Source organism: Leucoraja erinacea, chromosome 30 (genome assembly GCF_028641065.1).
Source record: "Leucoraja erinacea ecotype New England chromosome 30, Leri_hhj_1, whole genome shotgun sequence".
NCBI classification, from domain to species: Eukaryota; Metazoa; Chordata; class Chondrichthyes; order Rajiformes; family Rajidae; genus Leucoraja; species Leucoraja erinaceus.
The window spans coordinates 16,998,844-17,017,212 of record NC_073406.1 but is presented as its reverse complement, the minus strand read 5'-3'; the positions used below and the strand labels follow the sequence as shown (position 1 = coordinate 17,017,212).

The window sequence follows — 18,369 nt, the reverse complement described above, 5'->3', positions numbered from 1 at the left end:
AATGGGGCTAGCCCAGGATGTCAACTTGGACGGCATGGACAGATTGGGCTGAAGGGCCTGTTTCCATGCTGTATACTCTGTGAGTCTATGGCTATGTTTGTCTGGACCCTTCCACGTATTCGTGAGTCAGAAGGAAAGAAGTGAACTTGAGGGGACATGGATTTAAGGTGAGGGTCGGGGGGAAGATTTAATAGGAATATGAGGGGTTACTTTGTTGCACAAAGGGTGATGGGTTTATGTAATGAGCTGCCAGAGGAGGCATGTACTATTGTAACGTTTAAGAAACATTAAGACAGGTACATGGATAGGATAGGTTTGCAGTGCACGTAGGCCTGGTGTAGATGGGACATGTTGAGCTGATGGCCCTGTTTCGACACTCTATGACTATGAATCTATGAATCTCATGCGATCAATCCCCAATTGCTGATTCTCCAAAGACCTTCCATCGAGCAGGGCACAGAAGCATCGCATGATAGAATCGCTAGGTGCCTGCCTATTATACGCCTTATTTTTTTCCGGAATAATACAATGGAATTGGATTCCCCGCCCTCACACTCATGATAAAGGACGTAACTCTAGAATTAGTTCAGAAAATCATACATTTACGAGGGTCCAATTGAGTTCCTTTAGCCCTCAGGCTAGCCTTGGACAGAGCAGGAACAATAGGATTACCCTGGTAATGCAGCAGTGTCTTGTTACCGGCATATATAATGGCAGCAAGAATGATGCTTGTCAGTTTTAGCATTAGGGTAACCATCAAACTGGATCAAAGAGTGCAACACTGGTTGGTCAGTCCTTAAAACGTCGACCTTTTCTTAAGGTATGTCTATCTCATTGGAAAACAAGAAAGTATTTAGATGGAGATTAATTTAATATAGTTGTGTTATAATGGTTAAAAAAAGTAGGGCATGGTAAACGTTGACTCACTAAGTCATTCTGCTCTCTTTATGGCTCATTTCAAGTTTGCTTCTGGCATATTTGATGGGGTTTGTTGAGATCCACGGCAGTCAATGCTGAGGAAATGAACTGCAAATGTTGGTTTCAATCGAAGATGGACACAAAATGCTGGAGTAACTCTGCAGGACAGGCAGCGTCTCTCGATAGAAGGAATGGGCGGCGTTTCGGGTCGAGACCCTTCTTCAGTCTGAAGAATGTATTGTATTATTGATAATTATATATTTATCTGTTTGTTACTGTGTTTACGGGCCTGTTAAACTGTAGAAAGCAAGCATTTCACTGATCCGTTACCAGTACATACGACAATTCTGTATTGTGGCACGGTGGCACAACGGTAGAGTTGCTGCTTTACAGCGCCAGACACCCGGGTTTGATCCTGACCATGGGTGCTGTCTGTAAGGAGTTTGCACGTTATTCCCGTGACCTGCATGGGGTTTCTTCGGGATCTCAGGTTTCCTCCCATACTCCAAAGTCGTGCAGGCTTGTAGGTTAATTAGCTTGGTCTAATTATAAATTGGCCCTAGTGTGTGGGACAGTGTTAGTGTGCAGGTATCACTGGTCAGCATGGACTCAGTGGGTCGAAGGGCCTGTTTCTGCACTGTATCTCGAAACTAAACTAAAATTAAACACTCTTGACTTGCCCTATTCCCAGACCAAGTCACTGGTCTGAATCTGACTTTGACTTTGACATCGGGAGAAGAATAGAGAGCAGGGGAGAGACAAGACTTTGCCTTCCATCACAGTGAGGAGGAGATTCACTGTGATGGATGTTTGTGTAAATTGTGTTGGTGTGTGTCTTGGTTCTTTTCTTGTTGTATGGCTGCAGAAACCAAATTTTGTTTGAACTTCATGTGAGGTTCAAATGACAAATAAATGGTATTGTACGGCATTGCATTGGAGTGAGAACAAGAATAGGGTTTAAAAGCTTAACTGGTGTGTATGAATCAACTGCTTTCCAGATGAACTTGCTGAGCTACTGAGACAGCTAGCTGTAAGTGTCTAAACATTTCTGTTCTGTCTTTGTTGCAGATACCACACAATGGGAACTTTTATATACATAAAGACTCTGGTGTTAATGGGTATTGCACAAGGTAAGGAGAAGGGTTAAGGGCCTGTCCCACTTGGGCGTCATTTGCACGTCACGCAGGTTGCGGGCGAAGATTTTGTGAATTCCAAAATCCTGGGACGCCGCGCGCGACTGCTCGTCGCTGCCTACGTCACCACGCGCATGTAATGCACGCCATGCGCCACAACACGCGCGCCGTGCATCGTGACGTGTAAATGACGCGCGAATGACGCCCAAGTGGGACGGGCCCTTAACTTACCAGGGATTTTGCATATTTTTTATTCAGTTCTTTATGTCTCCACATCATCGTCTATATCCCTCGTTTCGCTCATCCCCTAACCGGTCTGAAGAAGGGTCTCGACCTGAAACGTCACCCATTCCTTCTCTCTAGAGATGCTGCCTGACCCGCTGAGTTACTCCAGCTTTTGTGCCTGTCCTCGGTTTCAACTAGCATCTGCAGTTCCGTCCTACACACTGTGGTATAAGGCTTGGCAAAACTTGATTTTTATTTTTTATTAGCTTCCACATTAAAAAAATATGTGATTGTTTCTTGTGTAGGAAGGAACTGCAGATGCTGGTTTAAACCGAAGATAGACTCAAAAGGCTGAAGTAAGCTAACGGGTCAGTCAGCATCTCTGAAGACAAGGGATAGCTGAGGTTTCGGGTCAAGACCCTTCTTCAGTCTGAAGAGGGGTCTCCACCCGAAGCCTCAGCTATTCCTTTTCTCCAGAGATGCTGTCTGACCCGCTGAGTTACTCCAGCTTTTTGTGTCGTACATTGTTTCTTTCTAGGCATTCATAGTGATTTTAACTGATTACATACAGGTCTGCCCCAAATACAGTTCAAAGAATAAAGTGCTGGAGAAATTCTATGAGTCGGGCTGCATCAATGGAGAGACCAGACCCTTCTTCAGACTGATCTGACCTGAATTGTCGCTTGTCCATTCCCTCCACAGATGCTGCCTGACCCGACGAGTTCCTCCAGCACTTGCAGTCCCATGTGGCTGTAAAACTCAAGGGACACGAGTAGACATTTTATGAATGATAGTATCATCGATAAATCGTATCTACTTTCATTTATCATGATCACTTATCGTAATGTTACATGGATAAGAATGAGGAAATTAAAGAGTATGAAAGATCTTTGACTTTTGTTTGTCAGTGGAGTGAACATATTCATGAATTTAGTTACTTTCAAAGGAAAATACTTTTGGTGGACTGTTAGAGTTAGGTAATTCCAATAAAAAACGAAATCTGCCAAGCCTCGAAGGGAAGGTGTATTTTGCAATTGCTCCAAGCACAGACTTTAGTTTAGTGACGAGATACAGTTTGGAAACTGGCCCTTCGGCCCACCGATCCTACGCCAACCCATCGATCAAACGTTCATACTAATTCAATGTTATCCCACTTTCTCATTCACTCCCTACACACGAGGGGCAATTTACAGAGGCTGGTTAATCGACAATCCGTGTCTTTAGGATGTGGAAAGAATCCGGAGCATCCGAATGAAACACACACGGTCACAAGGAGAACGTGCAAATTCCACACAGACAGTACCCAAGGTCAAGTTCGAACCCTGGCTTTTGGTGCTGAGTGACTAAAGCTCTAGCAGCAGCGCCACTGTGCCTGATGAACAAAAGTGAAACTTATAAGCTTTCACTCCCCTACTTGTCCAAAAGCTTGTTTTCAACAGCACAAGTTACGCTTTGCCTGAACCATTAGATTGTTTGCCTTAAGACACTCGTTCCTGCTGCAATCTACAAAGGCAATTATACTTATTCCCTCTTGTAGAAATGGTATTCTTTGCTGTAGTAAAATCTGTTTAACAAGAGTCCATTGCAGCTGAGCAGTGCTCCATGGTCAGGGAAGTGTCTTCAGATATGCCTGAGGACATAGCCGCCTGAAGCTAATATATATTGCATTCGCCAAGATTGTTTAGTTTAGTTTAGAGGTACAGCGCGGAAACAGGCCCTTCAGCCCAACGAATCCGTGCTGACCAGCGATTCCTGCACACTAACACTACCCTACACACACTAGGGACAATTTTACATTTTATACCAAGCCAATTAACCTACAAACCTGTACATCTTTGGAGTGTGAGGGGGAAACCGGAGATGTCGGAGAAAATCCACGCAGGTCACGGGGAGAATGTAGACACTCCGTACAGACAGCGCCCATAGTCAGGATCGAACCCGGGTCTCTGGCGCTGTAAGGCAGCAACTCTACTGCAATGCCACCGTGCTGCCCATGAGTCCACTATTTTCACACTGGCTCTCCCTCTTCTTTCTCTCTCTTCGGGCACAAGATACAAAAGGTTATTTTTCCCTTCACACTAACTGTTTCACTCGTATATGTCTTGATTGTATTCATGTATAGTATGATTTGACTGGATAGCACGCAAACAACGTTTTTCACTGCAGCTTGGTACATGTGACAATAATAAACCGATAATAAACCAATAATAAACCCACACAAAGTGCTGGATTAACTCAGCAAGTCAGGCAGCATCTATAGGGGGAATGGTCCATTCCTTCCGCAAATGCTGCCTGACCCATTGAGCTCCTCCGGCACATTGTGTTTTGCTCAAGATACCAGTATCTGTTCTTTCTTGTGTCTCGAATGCCAATACCACCACTGTCACGCAAGTGGGATCAATGACAAACCTTTGACTGGACTGCAAACTGGAATCATTCCTTGAAATGCTTCTATCCCCAACCAGGAACCCATTTGGATGTTTACTTTTGATAATTTTCCAGTTTGATAACTCATGAGGAAGACTGAAGCTGTTTTGCCATCGATTATTTGGATGTGAACTGCTTTACTGCAAATGCCCATTACGTTTAAGTTATTTATAATGTAGGAATAATGAATATCGGGGAAAGAAGAAAATACGACAGATGCTGGGCTCTAGAGCAAAAAAGCAAATGGTTTTTGGCATTCAGTGGATGAGTCCCCAGTGTCCCGTTGAGTTCTTCCTGCAGTTCGTTCTTTAAATCGGGGAAAGAAAATGTGCTGAGACCATTAACTTCCAGTGGGAGTTGGAAGGGACACAATGTACCAATTGCTTCCACGTGCAAGGGTGGGCTTCATGTTGAACAAACTGGATAGTTTGAAATATGTGTGGAGAAGGTTATTCTGAAATCCACAACCAAACTGAAGTCACGTGAATTTTTGAAATAATAGTCCATTGTATTGGAACTTAACCAAAGTTTCAAGGCTGATACATTTGATAATCATGTTAATTTAATAAAATGAATAGAGATGCTCCCTAGCAGATGGATCTAAGGGGGTCTTCCCAGGTTGTAGATGGATGGCATTAAAAGGTAAAAGGATGAAGGAGGTTAAAAAATATCCTTATGTATTCAGCACTGGCAAGATGGACTTTAGCCTTTAGAGATGCAGTGTGGAAATTGGTCCATCGATCCACCGGGTCCCCGCCAACCAGCGATCGCCCCATACACTAACACTATCCTACACATGCCAATCAACCTACAGGCTTGTACGCCCTTGGAGTGTGGGAGGAAACCAAAGAACCTGGAGGAAACCCACACGGTCACAGGGAGAGCGTACAAACTCCGTACAGACAGCACCCGTAGTCGGCATCGAACTCGAGTCTCTGGCGCTGTAAGGTAGCAACTCTACCGCTGCGCCGCTGTGCAGACATTTGGAAATAAAGAAAACTTTTCAAAACTCCTGCCAGTCCACAAGAAAATGCTCTGGATGCACTGTTCAACCGTTTCCAGGTGTTACTGAGTTTCCAGGGAAGCATCCCCTTGGGTTTGAGATGTGTCTGCTGGTGATGAGCCTGAAAGGGAAATCACATGCCTTTGTACTTGAGCAGAACACAAAGTGCTGGAGGAACTCAGCGCATCAGGGAGCATCTGGAGAGGGAATGGACAGGGGACGTTTCGCGGGGTCGAGATCTTCAGGTTCCAGCGCCCGCACTCTCGCACATCTCCCTTTCAAACCTGAACGCATTTCCCTTAAATCCTACCAGTTTTGAGGAACATGCTCCCAGTGCCTTGTCGATCCTTGCCCTCTGAGGGGGACCTGGTGAAGGACATATTAATGTTGAATGGCATTCTTATATTTTTCTCCGATATGGAAGAAGGCCATTCAGCCCATTAACTCTTTGCTGACTCCTGAAGCAATCCTACCAATCCCATTGCCCCCTCCACCATTTATTTCTCTGTCATTTATTAGCTGCCACTTGCCTTCCAACTCTCACCTGATCTTCTTACCCACCCCACTTGGAGTAATTTACAGCAGTCATTTAATCGACCATCCAGGACTTTGCGATGTGCGAGATAAGACCAGAGCACTCAGAGGAAACTCATACAATCACAGCCGGAACGTGCAAACTCCACATACATACTGCGTCCGGGGTCAGGATCGAATCTGAGTCACTGGAGCAGTAGTAGCTCCACCTGTTGCACACCAATGCTGCTTCATTCCATCAAGACTTTCCTTCTAAACAGAAGCAATATTTTACATGTGCTTAGAATTATCTCAACCCTCATGTCGTTGGGCTATTTTTATTTGTCACAATACGTGTGAGGTTAAAGGATGTTGCATGTGCAGAGAAAGAGACTTTCCCCTGAGGGACCCTAGATCCTTGTAGAAACTGTCTGATCTCTAGTACCAATGACTGGTACCAAAGTCATTGGGAATACGATCTGTTGCTTGAAGGAGATGGGACCCGGCACCTGCTCTATGTCAAGTCAATATCCAAAGTTCAGGGAATGTTACTGATTCTCTCTGTGATGTGTTAGCCCACTGGAATGCACCCAAGCTGATGGATTGGAACAGTAACTTTAACTTGGTGCATTTGGCATGGTGAAGGTCAAAGGGAAACTGAACCCCAAAAATAGAAGTGCCCGAGAGGAACGTGGCTACAAAGATGACAGAACATTAGGGTTAGATAGGTAAGGGCTGCAAAGATATATAGAATTTTAAACCAGTAAAATACTTTTGTCAAACTTCCAAGAACTTCATAAGAAACAGGGAAAGAACAATATTTGCTTCAACTCAATTTATAAATATCCAGGAATATGGATAATTTGCAGGCAGATGAGACTGCAGATGTCAAGTCTGAAGAAGGATCTCGACTCAAAACATCACCCATTCCTTCTATCCAAAGATGCTGCCGGTCCCGCTGTGTTACTCCAGCATTTGTGTCTACCTGCAGACAGATGAGATTAGTTTAACTCTGTATCATGTTTGGCACGGACATCGTGAGCTTTAAGGGCCTATCCCACGAGCATGCGGCAAGTGCGACCTAAAGGGCCAGTCCCACCAGCATGCGCCTGCATGCGACAAGCGCGACTTAACGTGGTCGCTTGAGCCATACGGCCTCGCGGGGCCGGTCCCACTTCGATCGCCGGAGCCGTATGGAGTTGTGTGGAGCTGGTCCCGACATCGCGCGGGGCCACGAAAAACTGACCGTGTTCAAAAATTCTGCGCGGCAACGGCCTGCCGCCTCGGCGCCGTATGTCACGCCGAACTTCCTGCGGACTTCGCTCGCACTTCATGTCACTCACTCGACTTCCGCGCGGCCCCTGCTTCTGGTTTGGTCGCGCTTGCCGCATGCTGGTGGGACTGGCCCTTTAGGTCACGCTTGCCGCATGGAGTCGCATGCTCGTGGGACAGGCCCTTAAGTGTCCTACGTTCAAATATCCTAGGATAGTGGGGTCTGTTCAGATATTGCCAATATCTGTGAGGGGCCTAGTAGTATAATGGTTAGGTTTTTGAACTAATAGCCAGAGGTCTGAGCCACTGATGCAAGGACATAGAACACATACATAGAACAAATAGCACCGCACAGGAACACTTTCTGTGCTGAACATGATACCACCTTCCACTAATCTCTGCCGCCTGCACTGAATCCTTATCTCTTCATTCCATAAGGTCATGTTTATCATAGGAGCTGAATTATGCCATACAGCCTATCAATTCTATTCCAACATTCAATGATGGCTGATCTATCTTTCCCTCTCATTCTCCTGCTTTCTTCCCGGAACCTTTGACACCCTTACTAATCAAGAATGGGTCAATTTCTGCTTTAAAAATTCCCAAAGACTTCACCTCCACAGCCATCTATTCCCTATATATCCCTACCCAAAAGCCCCTTAACTGCCACTATCGTAATGTTCCTTGTACCTACCACTCTATGAGTAAAAAACGAATACGTGAGTTGAAATCCCACCTATGAATGAACAAAGAGTATAATGGATTAAGAAAACATAATTTGATGATCAATGCACTCAGGATTAACACATCACTAAATATTATGTATCACTGCAGAAGTCCAAAGGAATGAGAAAAGTGGGGAAATTGATGTAGGTTTCTGGGGCGTGGAGTGTCCAGTCAGAAATTGTGGTGGCTCGGAGATGGTGGCTGATATAACTACAAATGCTCTACTCCGAGGTGGAGATGAGGCAACAGTTGGTTTTATCAGCGATATGGAACAGGACCAAGGACAACACTTATCTGCTACTGCTCAAGCTTATTGTCCAATGTTCACTTTGCATTAAACAGAGAAGTCTCGCAGTCAAAGTAACTGAGATCAAATCATCAGATTTTGTTTCTGCGACGATGGCCAGAATATAACAGTAAGGCAACTTTCACCTGAACAACAGCTTTATTTTCCTAAAAATTACATCCAGACGTTTAGCCACTTTACAATTTACAATTTTGTTTGATAACATTTTTTCAACTGAGACCTATTCTTATCTTCCTATTTTGTGAACCTATAGTGAATGTTATTTGTGGTCTCACATGTGTAGTACCAGGCATGTGAAAACCCATTGTACATTGTACAACAAGCAAGTAACATCTATTCATATCTGCAACTTTTCTGAATGTCTGATTCAAATAGATTTGTTTGGATTTGTTTGCAATACATTAGTCATAATGTAATCATATATTGTCAGAGGAAGGTATAATTATGACATTTTAAAGACTGTTGTTCAGTTAGATGGGGAGAAAATGTTTGGAGAGATATGGGCCAGGTACGGGCTATTGGGACCAGCTTAGTTGGGCAACTTGGTCAGCATGGACGGGTTGGGATAAAGGCCCTGTTTCCACGCTATATTGTTCTATGAGTCTATGTTGACACAATGCTCCCTTGTGTATTTACTGGGCATTGGGAGATAAACCTCGGAATATAGAGCACTTGTACATTGTCGACCAACAAGCAACTACCTACAACTGTTCTACAAGAGTCAATGTCAGATACAATTTTTCTTTTTAAAATGCTGCAGTAACTCAGCATCTCTGACGAACATAAATAAGCAACGTTTTGGGTTGGGACCCTTTATCAGACTGATTGTGGTGAGGTGGGTGAAAGCTGGAAGAGGAAGGGCAGGACAAAGACTGGCAAGTGATGGGTGGATACAGGTCAGAAGGGGGGGGAGGTTGACAGAAGGTTGGACAAAGGCCTGAGAAGAAGAGACAACGTGTGAGATAAGGTTAGAAGAGATACGAATTGTGAATCCATAGGAAGGAACATAGGTGGAAGGGGATACGGAAGTGTGAAAGAGAAACGGGTGCAAATCCAGGTGGGGAACGGGAATGAAAGAGGGGAAAATGGGGTTGGGGTGGGGGGGGGGGGGATTGTTTGTAGGTTAGTTATCTGAAAGTGACGAATTTAATGATTGTACTGTTAGGTTGTAAGCTACCAAAGTGGAATGTGAGGTGTTGTTTCTCCAGTTTGAATGTGGCCTCACTCTGACAATGGAGGAGGCCCAGGACAGAAAGGTCTGTATGGGAATGGGAAGGCAAGTTAAAATGGTTAACAACCAGGTGATCCAGCAGCCCTTGGCGGCCTGAACACGTGTGGTCTTGCCATATGTCATGGTAGCCACATTGGATCAATGGGTGCAGTGGGTGAGGTTAATAGAGGTGCACATGAACCTCTGTCTCGCCTGGAAGGACTGCTGGGCTCCCTGGATGGATGTGAGGGAGGAGATGTCGGGAAAGGTGTTACATCTTTGTTGTTGAAGGGGAATGTACCTGGAGTGGGGGTGGTTTGGATGGGAAGGAATGAGTGAACTGAGGAGTTGCAGTCTCTACGGAAAGCAGAATGGGGTGGAGATGGGAAGATGTGACTAGTGGTGGAATCACATTGAAGGTGGCGGATGCAATAGATTTATTTTGATTTGCTAACAACATACAAGTCAAATTGTAGTTGTATATTGTCAGAGTAAGTGGTAGACAGGTACAATCACAACATGTAAAAAAGATGAGTGAATTGTTTCTTCACCTTGGGGTTCCCCATTCCATTTTCCCAGAAGAATTATCCACTAAGTTAATTAGATTTATGGATACGCATATCCATGAATCCATGACATAAAATCTCCAATACAGATTGCAGTGACTGAGGTGAACTTGCTAATCATTTATCTATTATAACACCACCACACTGTGCCAGAGACTCAGATACAATCCTGACTTCTTCTGCTGCCCGTGGAGTTTGCATGCTTTCCCTGTAACCATACGGGTTGCCTCCTTGTGCTCCGGTTTTCTCCCACATCCCACAAAGACATGCAGGTCAGTAAATTAATTGAGGGCTCTTGGAGTAGACAACAGCGCATCAACTATCTTGAAAGCAGGTACTGCCAGATTCAGGAACAACTTTTTCCCTGCTGTTATCAGACTACTAAATGGTTCTCCTATAAATCAGCGTATAGTCCCAATCCTCCAACCTACCTCATTGCGAACCTTGGACTTTTTCTCTGTAACTGTAATGCTATACATTATGACAATATATTTCGTGCTCTGGTATTTTACTCTTTGCACTACCTGGTGTGGCGTGATTGTACTCATTTATAGAAGGATTTGATTTAACGAGATAGTACACAAATAAAAGTGTTTCACTGTCTTTCGCTATGTGTGACAATAATAAACCAATACCAAGTATCTAGGCACATTTCAGCTTCATGGCTGACTTCAACAATTCTGTAAACTTGCTTTGTCTGTCGCTGACCACACCTTGTATGGGCTCAGTCTTTCTCTCTCCACTCACACAACCAGACTTTCAGGCCATTTCCTACACCTCTGCCTTTCACAGCTTCACTCCATTTCACTCAACCAACAACAACTTTTCCCCAGAGCAAGATTGGTCTCAGCCTGTTGGAGATATTTCCTTTTTTGTATCAAGCTGGAAAAGGTGTAGAAACAATTTACGAGATTCTTGCCAGGACTCGAGTGTCTGAGATATAAAGAGAGGTTGAGCAGGCTAGGTCTCTATTCCTTGGAGGTTAAGGAGTGATCTTATAATGTACAAAATCATGAGAGGAATAGATTGGGTAAACACACAGAGTCTCTTGCCCGGTCTAAGAGGACATAGGTTTAAAGTGAAGGGGGAAAGATTTAATAGGAACCTGAGGGGCAACTTTTTTTTACACAAAGGGTAGTGGGTGTATGAAGGAGGTTGTTGTGGCAGGGACTATCGCAATGTTTCAGAAACATTTAGACAAGTACGTACAAGTACAAGGATAGGACAGGTTTAAAGGGATATGGACCAAACACAGGCAGGTGGGACTCGTGTAAATGGGACATGTTGGTCAGTGTGGGCAAGTCGGGCTGAAGGGTGTTTCCACACTGTATTACTCTATTTCCTTTTGCCAGGTCTGGCCCAGGACAGAATTATTGGAGGATCTGAGGCAGCCCCTCACTCTATTCCATATCAAGCCTCCTTGCAGATACGATCCGTGCATTACTGCAGTGGAAGTTTAATTAACCGCAGATGGATCCTCTCTGCAGCTCACTGTGTGAAACCGTAGGTTCCTTCCAACATAAATCACATCTATTTAAGTGGGAAATCAATTTTAAAAGCCTCTGGCTGCACAACGTAACCTGTGGTTGTTTTTGTCATCCTAGTCCATACCTCATCACTATTGTCTTGGGAGAGCACAGTTTGTCTAAGTCTGATGGCAATGAGAAGTACTACAGAATCGCTAAGCTTATCATATTTCCATATTACCAACCGGCCACGTTCAAACACGACATCATGCTTCTGAAGGTAAGTTATTTTGACGTGGGCTTGTGCTGGGGGCCAAGCCTGATGGGGAAGCAATTGAAAATGCCAGCGCCCAGCAGTCCCACTTAGAGAAGAGCTAACGTGCAGGGTGGGGGCTGTGGGGAGAGGGAGGTGGGGGGGGGCATGGTGGTAGAGGATTCAAGGCAAGAGGGAATGGCTAACAAGGGAGGGGGTGGCACAGTGGCGCAGCGGTCGAGTTGCTGCCTCACAGCGCCAGAGACCCAGGTTTGATCCTGACTACGGGTGTTGTCTGTTCAGAGTTTGTACATTCTCCCTGTGACTGCGTGGGTTTTCTCCGGGTGCTCCGGTTTCCTTCCGCACTCCAAAGATTTGGAGGTTAATTGGCTTCTGTAAATTGTAAACTGTCCGCAGAATGTAGGATAGTGCTAGTGTACAGGACTGTCGCTGGTAGGCACGGACCTGTTTCCGTGCTGTATCTCGAAAGTCTAAAGGTGAATGGAGAGAGGGAAAGAGCACAGTCACGTTGCCTGCATTCATGGTGAACGGGTGGGTTGTGTGTGCTCTGCTTGTGTCTGTGTGCATTCTAAATCCATGCGGGACATCGTCGAGTCATACATCGCTGAAACAGGCCTCTTGACCCAACTCGTCCATGCCGAACAAGATGCCGCATCGAAGCTAGTCCCATTTATTCACATCTAGCCCATATCCCTCTAAACTTTTTAAATGTTGTTATTGTACCTAACTCAACTCCCTCTTCTTCAGCTCGTTCCATATACTCACCATCCTCCGTGTGAAAAAATTGCCCCTCAGATCCCAGTTAAACCTTTCCACTCTCACCTTAAACCTTTGCCCTCTACTTCTCGATTGCCCTACCCCAGGAAAAAAGACTGTGCATCAACCCTTTCTATGTCCCTCGTGAAGTTATACAGCTCTTGGCATCATGTCCTGCACAGACCTAAAGGGCCTGTTCCTGAGCTGCACTCTTCAATGTTGTATGTTAGGGACTTGTTTTTTGTTTTTTTTTAATCAAAAATATTTATTAAAATATTAAAATAATATTTACAATACAATAAAACAAAATAGAACCCACCTCCATAATACAAGACAATCAAATATACTAAATAAACTACTAAGCAACCATATTACAATCCTTGTCCAGGATGCCCAGCGGTCCTGGAAATCCCCCAATGTCCCTGTGGACAGAGCGTAGACCCTCTCTAGCACCACCCAGGCATGGAGGTAACCCCGGAAAAGGGGCAGGCAGCCGGCTGGAGCAGAGCCCTCTTCCATCTGGCACTGTGACTCACAGATGGCCAGCTTGGCCAGGCCAATGTTAGGGATTTGTTAGCAGGTCTTCTGAGTTTTGTTACACTTCCATGTGATCGCCAGTACGTCCGCTATGAGTTACCATTCCTCATATGCGGAAGCCTGTATGTGGGTGTTATTTGAATACAAACTTTTGTTTGATACTTCAGACTAATGTTTAAATAAATTAATTTAGTAAATGTAATATGTCAGGTTAATAAAAAACATGTAACACTTTTTTTTAAATATATCAGATGAACAGACCAGCAAATCAGAATGCATATATCAGCCCCATACCGATTCCAACTTCTCGTAAAACGGTGGCTGCAGGTACGTTATGTACAGTGTCAGGATGGGGAGTCACCACTGTTTACAGTTACAGCCTGTCAGATGTGCTCATGGCTGTTCAAGTTCCTATCATTTCCGTCTATAAGTGCAACAGACCTTCCGCTTACAATGGAAGAGTGAATAACTACATGATCTGCGCAGGCTATTCCAGAGGAGGCAAGGACTCTTGTCAGGTATGTAACGTTGCCCTTTCAAATGTCCTCTAGTTACTGTCTCTTTTCACCATGGCAGCAAATCTGCACGGTTTGTAGAATGTTTCACATTCAGGTTGCAGTTTGACAGAAAGACGCATCACGTTCGATTGTGCAGAAGCCAGAAACAGCTAGGTCGGGGACATCCATCACAGTGGCAGAGACCAAAGCTAGCTCCAATTTGAATGCACATTGCAAACCCCCAATGAGGAATGCATTACTGCTGCAATCTAATGGTCATCTCTGCATTAGGTTTAGCTTAGTATAGTTTAGTTTAGTTTTGTTTAGTTTTGTTTAGTTTCATTTAGAGATACAGCACAGAAACAGGCCCTTTGGCCCACCGAGCCTGTGCTGACCAACGATCCCCGCCGTTAGCATTATCCTACCCACATGAGGGACAATTTACAATTTTTACCGAAGCCAATTAACCTACAAACCTGTACATCTTTGGAGTGTGGCAGGAAACCAGAGCACCTGGAGAAAACCCACACGGTCACGGAGAGAATGTAGAAACTCCATATAGAAAGCCCCCCTTAGCCGGGTTTGAACCCAATTTCTGGTACTGTAAGGCTGAACTCTACTGCTGCGCTAAGTTGCTAGACTATGAAATGTTCCAATTAACGTGTAGATTCAATGTCGGAGAGGATAAATGATTCAAGGTTTTCTCGCTGCATGTAATATGCATACACGGGGAGATTGGCTGTGATAATGTTTAACGGCAACTTCGGGTTCTATCCCCTACCAACATTTCACCAGGATGAGACAGATGCTGGAAGACAGGTGCTGAAATCTTACGCAAACTCATTTGGTCAGGCAGCATCTGTGGAGGGGAATGGATAGGCGATGTTTCTGGTTGGGAACATTCTTCAGACTGAAGAAGGGTCTAGTCCCAAAATGTTGTCCATTCGCTCCACAGATGCTGCCTGATCAGCTGAGTTATTCCAGCATTTTAATTTTTGTTCAAATTAACGGGAGGATTTGGTACTTTTGGAAGGGAAAGGAAGAAGCTGTAGAATCTTCTCAAATAACAGGCACTTCAACTCCATCGAGTCGATACTGACGACTGATCTCCCGAGCGCACAAGTTCTATGTTATCCCAAACTCGCATCCACTCCCTACACACGAGGAAGCCAATTTGCAAAGCTTAATTAACTTACCAACTCACAAGTTTATGGGATGTGGGTGATAACCGGAGAACCTGGAGGAAACCCTGCAGATCTCCAAGATCCCCGGTTTCCTCCCGCCCTCCAAAGACGTTCAGGTTTGTAGATTAATTGGCTTGGTAAAATAGCTAATTGTGTGTCCCAAGTGTGTGGGGATCGCTGGTCTGCACGGACTCAGATCTCTAATGGTGAAGGTAAAATCTAAAATTTAGTTTAGTTTAGTTCAGTGTAGATTATTTTATTGTCACATGTAATGAGGAGCAGTGAAAAGCTTTTGTCGCATGCTATCCAGTCAACTAAAAGACAACACATGATTACAATCGAGCCATTCACAGCAAAGATCCTATAGCGGAGCAAGATAGACCACTCCTGCTAAATGCAATGGGCTGACGTGTAGTACGCAACGGAGCGGAACGTGGGCCTTTTTTTCTACATTTCAGTAACCTGACCCGACCCGACTCGCAGTGTAATCAACGTTGCGGGGAAACAGTTTGTGTTAATAAATTATAATTCTGAAAATGAGGAGAAGATTTTTACCAACTAACTTTTATTTTTACGAGGATGTTTCCGTAACCGGCTTCCGTCTCCGCACTAGTATCTTTGCTCCGCTTTGGTGCGGAGACGGAAATGGGGCCGAAAATTACCCATGAATCTGCCCATGACCGTAATACGTCTTTTTTGTCGAGTGGACTGTCTTGCTCGCTATAGGATCTTTGATTCACAGCGTACAAATACATGATAAAGGGAATATCTTGAATTACGTTTAGTGCAAGATAAAGCCAGTAACATCCGATCAAAGATAGTCCGAGGGTCTCCAATGAGGTGGGTAGCAGTTCAGGACTGATCTCTAGTTGTGTTATGATGGTTCAGTTGCCTGATAACAGCTGGGAAGAAACTGTCCCTGAATCTGGAAGTGTGCATTTTCACACTTCTGTACCTTTCTTGATGTCTTCTCACCTGGATTCTAATTAAACGCTGTTTTACCTTGCAGGGCGATTCCGGAGGGCCATTGATCTGTGATGGAGTCATTCAAGGAATTGTCTCCTGGGGTATCAGTTGTGCACATTACAAATACCCAGGAGTTTACACAAATGTAGCCAAGTACATCAGGTGGATTAAAAGAAAAATAATACTTTGAGTACAGCCACACTCACCATTCCTGGTTACTTATGGAAATACTTTAGCTGATACCTGGTTAATTATTATTTTTTTGCTTATATTAGCCCTAAAATCCACACTAAATTTTCCAAAATTGCCTTTTGTTGTTGGGCCAATTATTGCAACACACAATTATTCACGCATTAAAAAAAAAAAAAATTAATTGAATCTGGCAACTAACAATTTGTCTTTAATTATAATCATTAAGTTAAACAGAATTGACACCCATGGAGTTAATTGTTGACAAGAGAAATCTCCTGCTGTGAAACTTTTGGAACCTCCACTTGCCAATGTCAATTCGGGAATGAATTTCTCTTGAAGACCAGGCTATTTTTTTCCTCTTTTATTAGTGGAAGGAGCAGCTTTCATCATCATACACATCACATGCTAGTGCTTTAGTTCACCACACGATTGCTTTGTACCTTCAGCAGCTGTAACTCCATGTCCTACAGCTTACATTATCTTTCGCTGCAATGGGTTGAACAGGTAGCATAAGCCCCATCCGTTTTGCTTACTGCATCTTTTCTTCTGGGCCAATGGACACATTAATGGATGCCCAATGTTCACCTGTTAAATCCCAGTTCGGATGCTTTTAGGCAATGGTTAACCATCCAGCCACTGTGGGCCTTAGATGCATTCTACAGGGATTCCACTGTCCTCTTCATGGAATCATACAGCACAGGATCAGGCCATTCAACCCAACTCATCCACACTGACCAGTGTGGGTACCCTTCCTTATCAATCCTGTCACCTCTACCCTTAGGTCCATAGCCCTATATGTAAAACTCATGCAAGTGCTTATTTCAACATTTCCTAAATGCTGTCCGTGACACAACCTTAACCACTATCTCAGGCAGTTCACCATTCTCTGGGTGCAGAAGGTTCTCCTCATGTCCTCATTAAATTTCTTCCCCCCACCTTTAGCCTCTATTCCATGTCTTCTGTTTATGTCTGCCTCTCGTATGAGGAAAAGTTTCCTGTAGTTTCACCTATCTGTAATCGTCATACCTTTCTATCCCTCAATCATGACCCCTCTTAACCTCCATCGCTCCAGAACAGATCTAACTTGTCCAGCCTCTCCTCATGGCTGAATATTCCATCCCTGGGAACATCCTGGTGAATTCCCTCTGCATCTTCCCCAGTGCCATCACACCCTTCCTATAGGGTTTTGACCAGAACTGCACGTAGAACTCCAGCTGAGGTCTAACCAAGGCTTTATAAAGTTGAAGCACCCCCCCCCCCCCCCCCCCCCCCCCCCCTACTTCTATACTCGAAATGCCCTCTCTGTGTCGTTGTCTGCATATCTTTTTACTATTGAGGGAGTGCAGCGTAGGCTCACCAGGTTAATTCCCGGGATGGCGGGGCTGACATATGATGAAACAATGGATCGACGGGACTTATATTCACTGGAATTTAGGATGAGAGGGAATCTTATAGAAACATATATAATTCTTAAGGGATTGGAGAGGCTAGATGCAGGAAAATTGTTCCCGATGTTGGGGATGTCCAGAACCAGGGGCCACAGTTTAAGAATAAGGGGTAGGCCATTTAGTACTGAGATGAGGAAAGACTTTTTCACCCAGAGAGTTGTGAATCTGTGGAATTCTCTGCTACAGAAGGCAGTGCAAGCCAATAACTGGATGTATTCAAGAGAGAGTTAGATAGAGCTGTTAGTGCTAATGGAATCAAGGGTATTTGGGAAGAAAGCAGGAACAGGGTACTAATTTTAGATGATCAGCCATGAACATATTGAATGGTGATGCTGGCTTGAAAGGCCGAATGGCCAACTCCTGCAACTATTTTCTATATTTTTATGTTTCTATCTTTCATTCATTGGTTCTATGTGCTGTCTATATCTCTCGTTCCCCTTTCCCCTGAATCTCAGTCTGAAGATCTCGACCCGAAACATCACCTATTCCCATAGACCTATCTAACCACTGTATAGACCTGTGTTGCCACCAGCAAGGATCTATGAACTTGTACTCCAAGGTCCCTTGGTTCTTCAATGCTCTCTAAGATGCTATCCCGACTTCATAAGTATTCCCTACTCGCATTGCTTTTGGCCTCTCACTCGCAGATCCGTAGAGAATGCTGAGCTCTCGGCTCGGCCCACAGAATGATCAATAATGTCAGCTCATTCATCAGTGGGGACCACACAGACAATTAAAAAAGCAGACGG

At 44.4% G+C, this 18,369-nt stretch overlaps 1 protein-coding gene across 2 annotated transcripts; it reads left to right on the top strand.

The window, feature by feature from the left end:
• Positions 1 to 858: 858 nt before the first annotated feature.
• LOC129711707 (trypsin-like) lies at positions 859 to 17,420 on the top strand. 2 transcript variants are annotated; one of them, XM_055659575.1, is made up of 4 exons: positions 859 to 2,048; positions 11,653 to 12,046; positions 13,585 to 13,851; positions 16,024 to 17,420. In XM_055659575.1, the coding sequence occupies exons 2-4, from the start codon at positions 11,771 to 11,773 to the stop codon at positions 16,168 to 16,170; spliced, it is 690 nt and encodes a 229-aa protein (XP_055515550.1). In that variant the 5' UTR covers positions 859 to 2,048; positions 11,653 to 11,770; the 3' UTR covers positions 16,171 to 17,420. The 2 variants fall into 2 exon arrangements, with proteins under 2 accessions (XP_055515550.1, XP_055515549.1); XM_055659574.1 differs by lacking the exon at positions 859 to 2,048 and having other exon boundaries at positions 11,533 to 11,803; positions 11,905 to 12,046.
• The last annotated feature ends 949 nt before the right edge of the window (positions 17,421 to 18,369 follow it).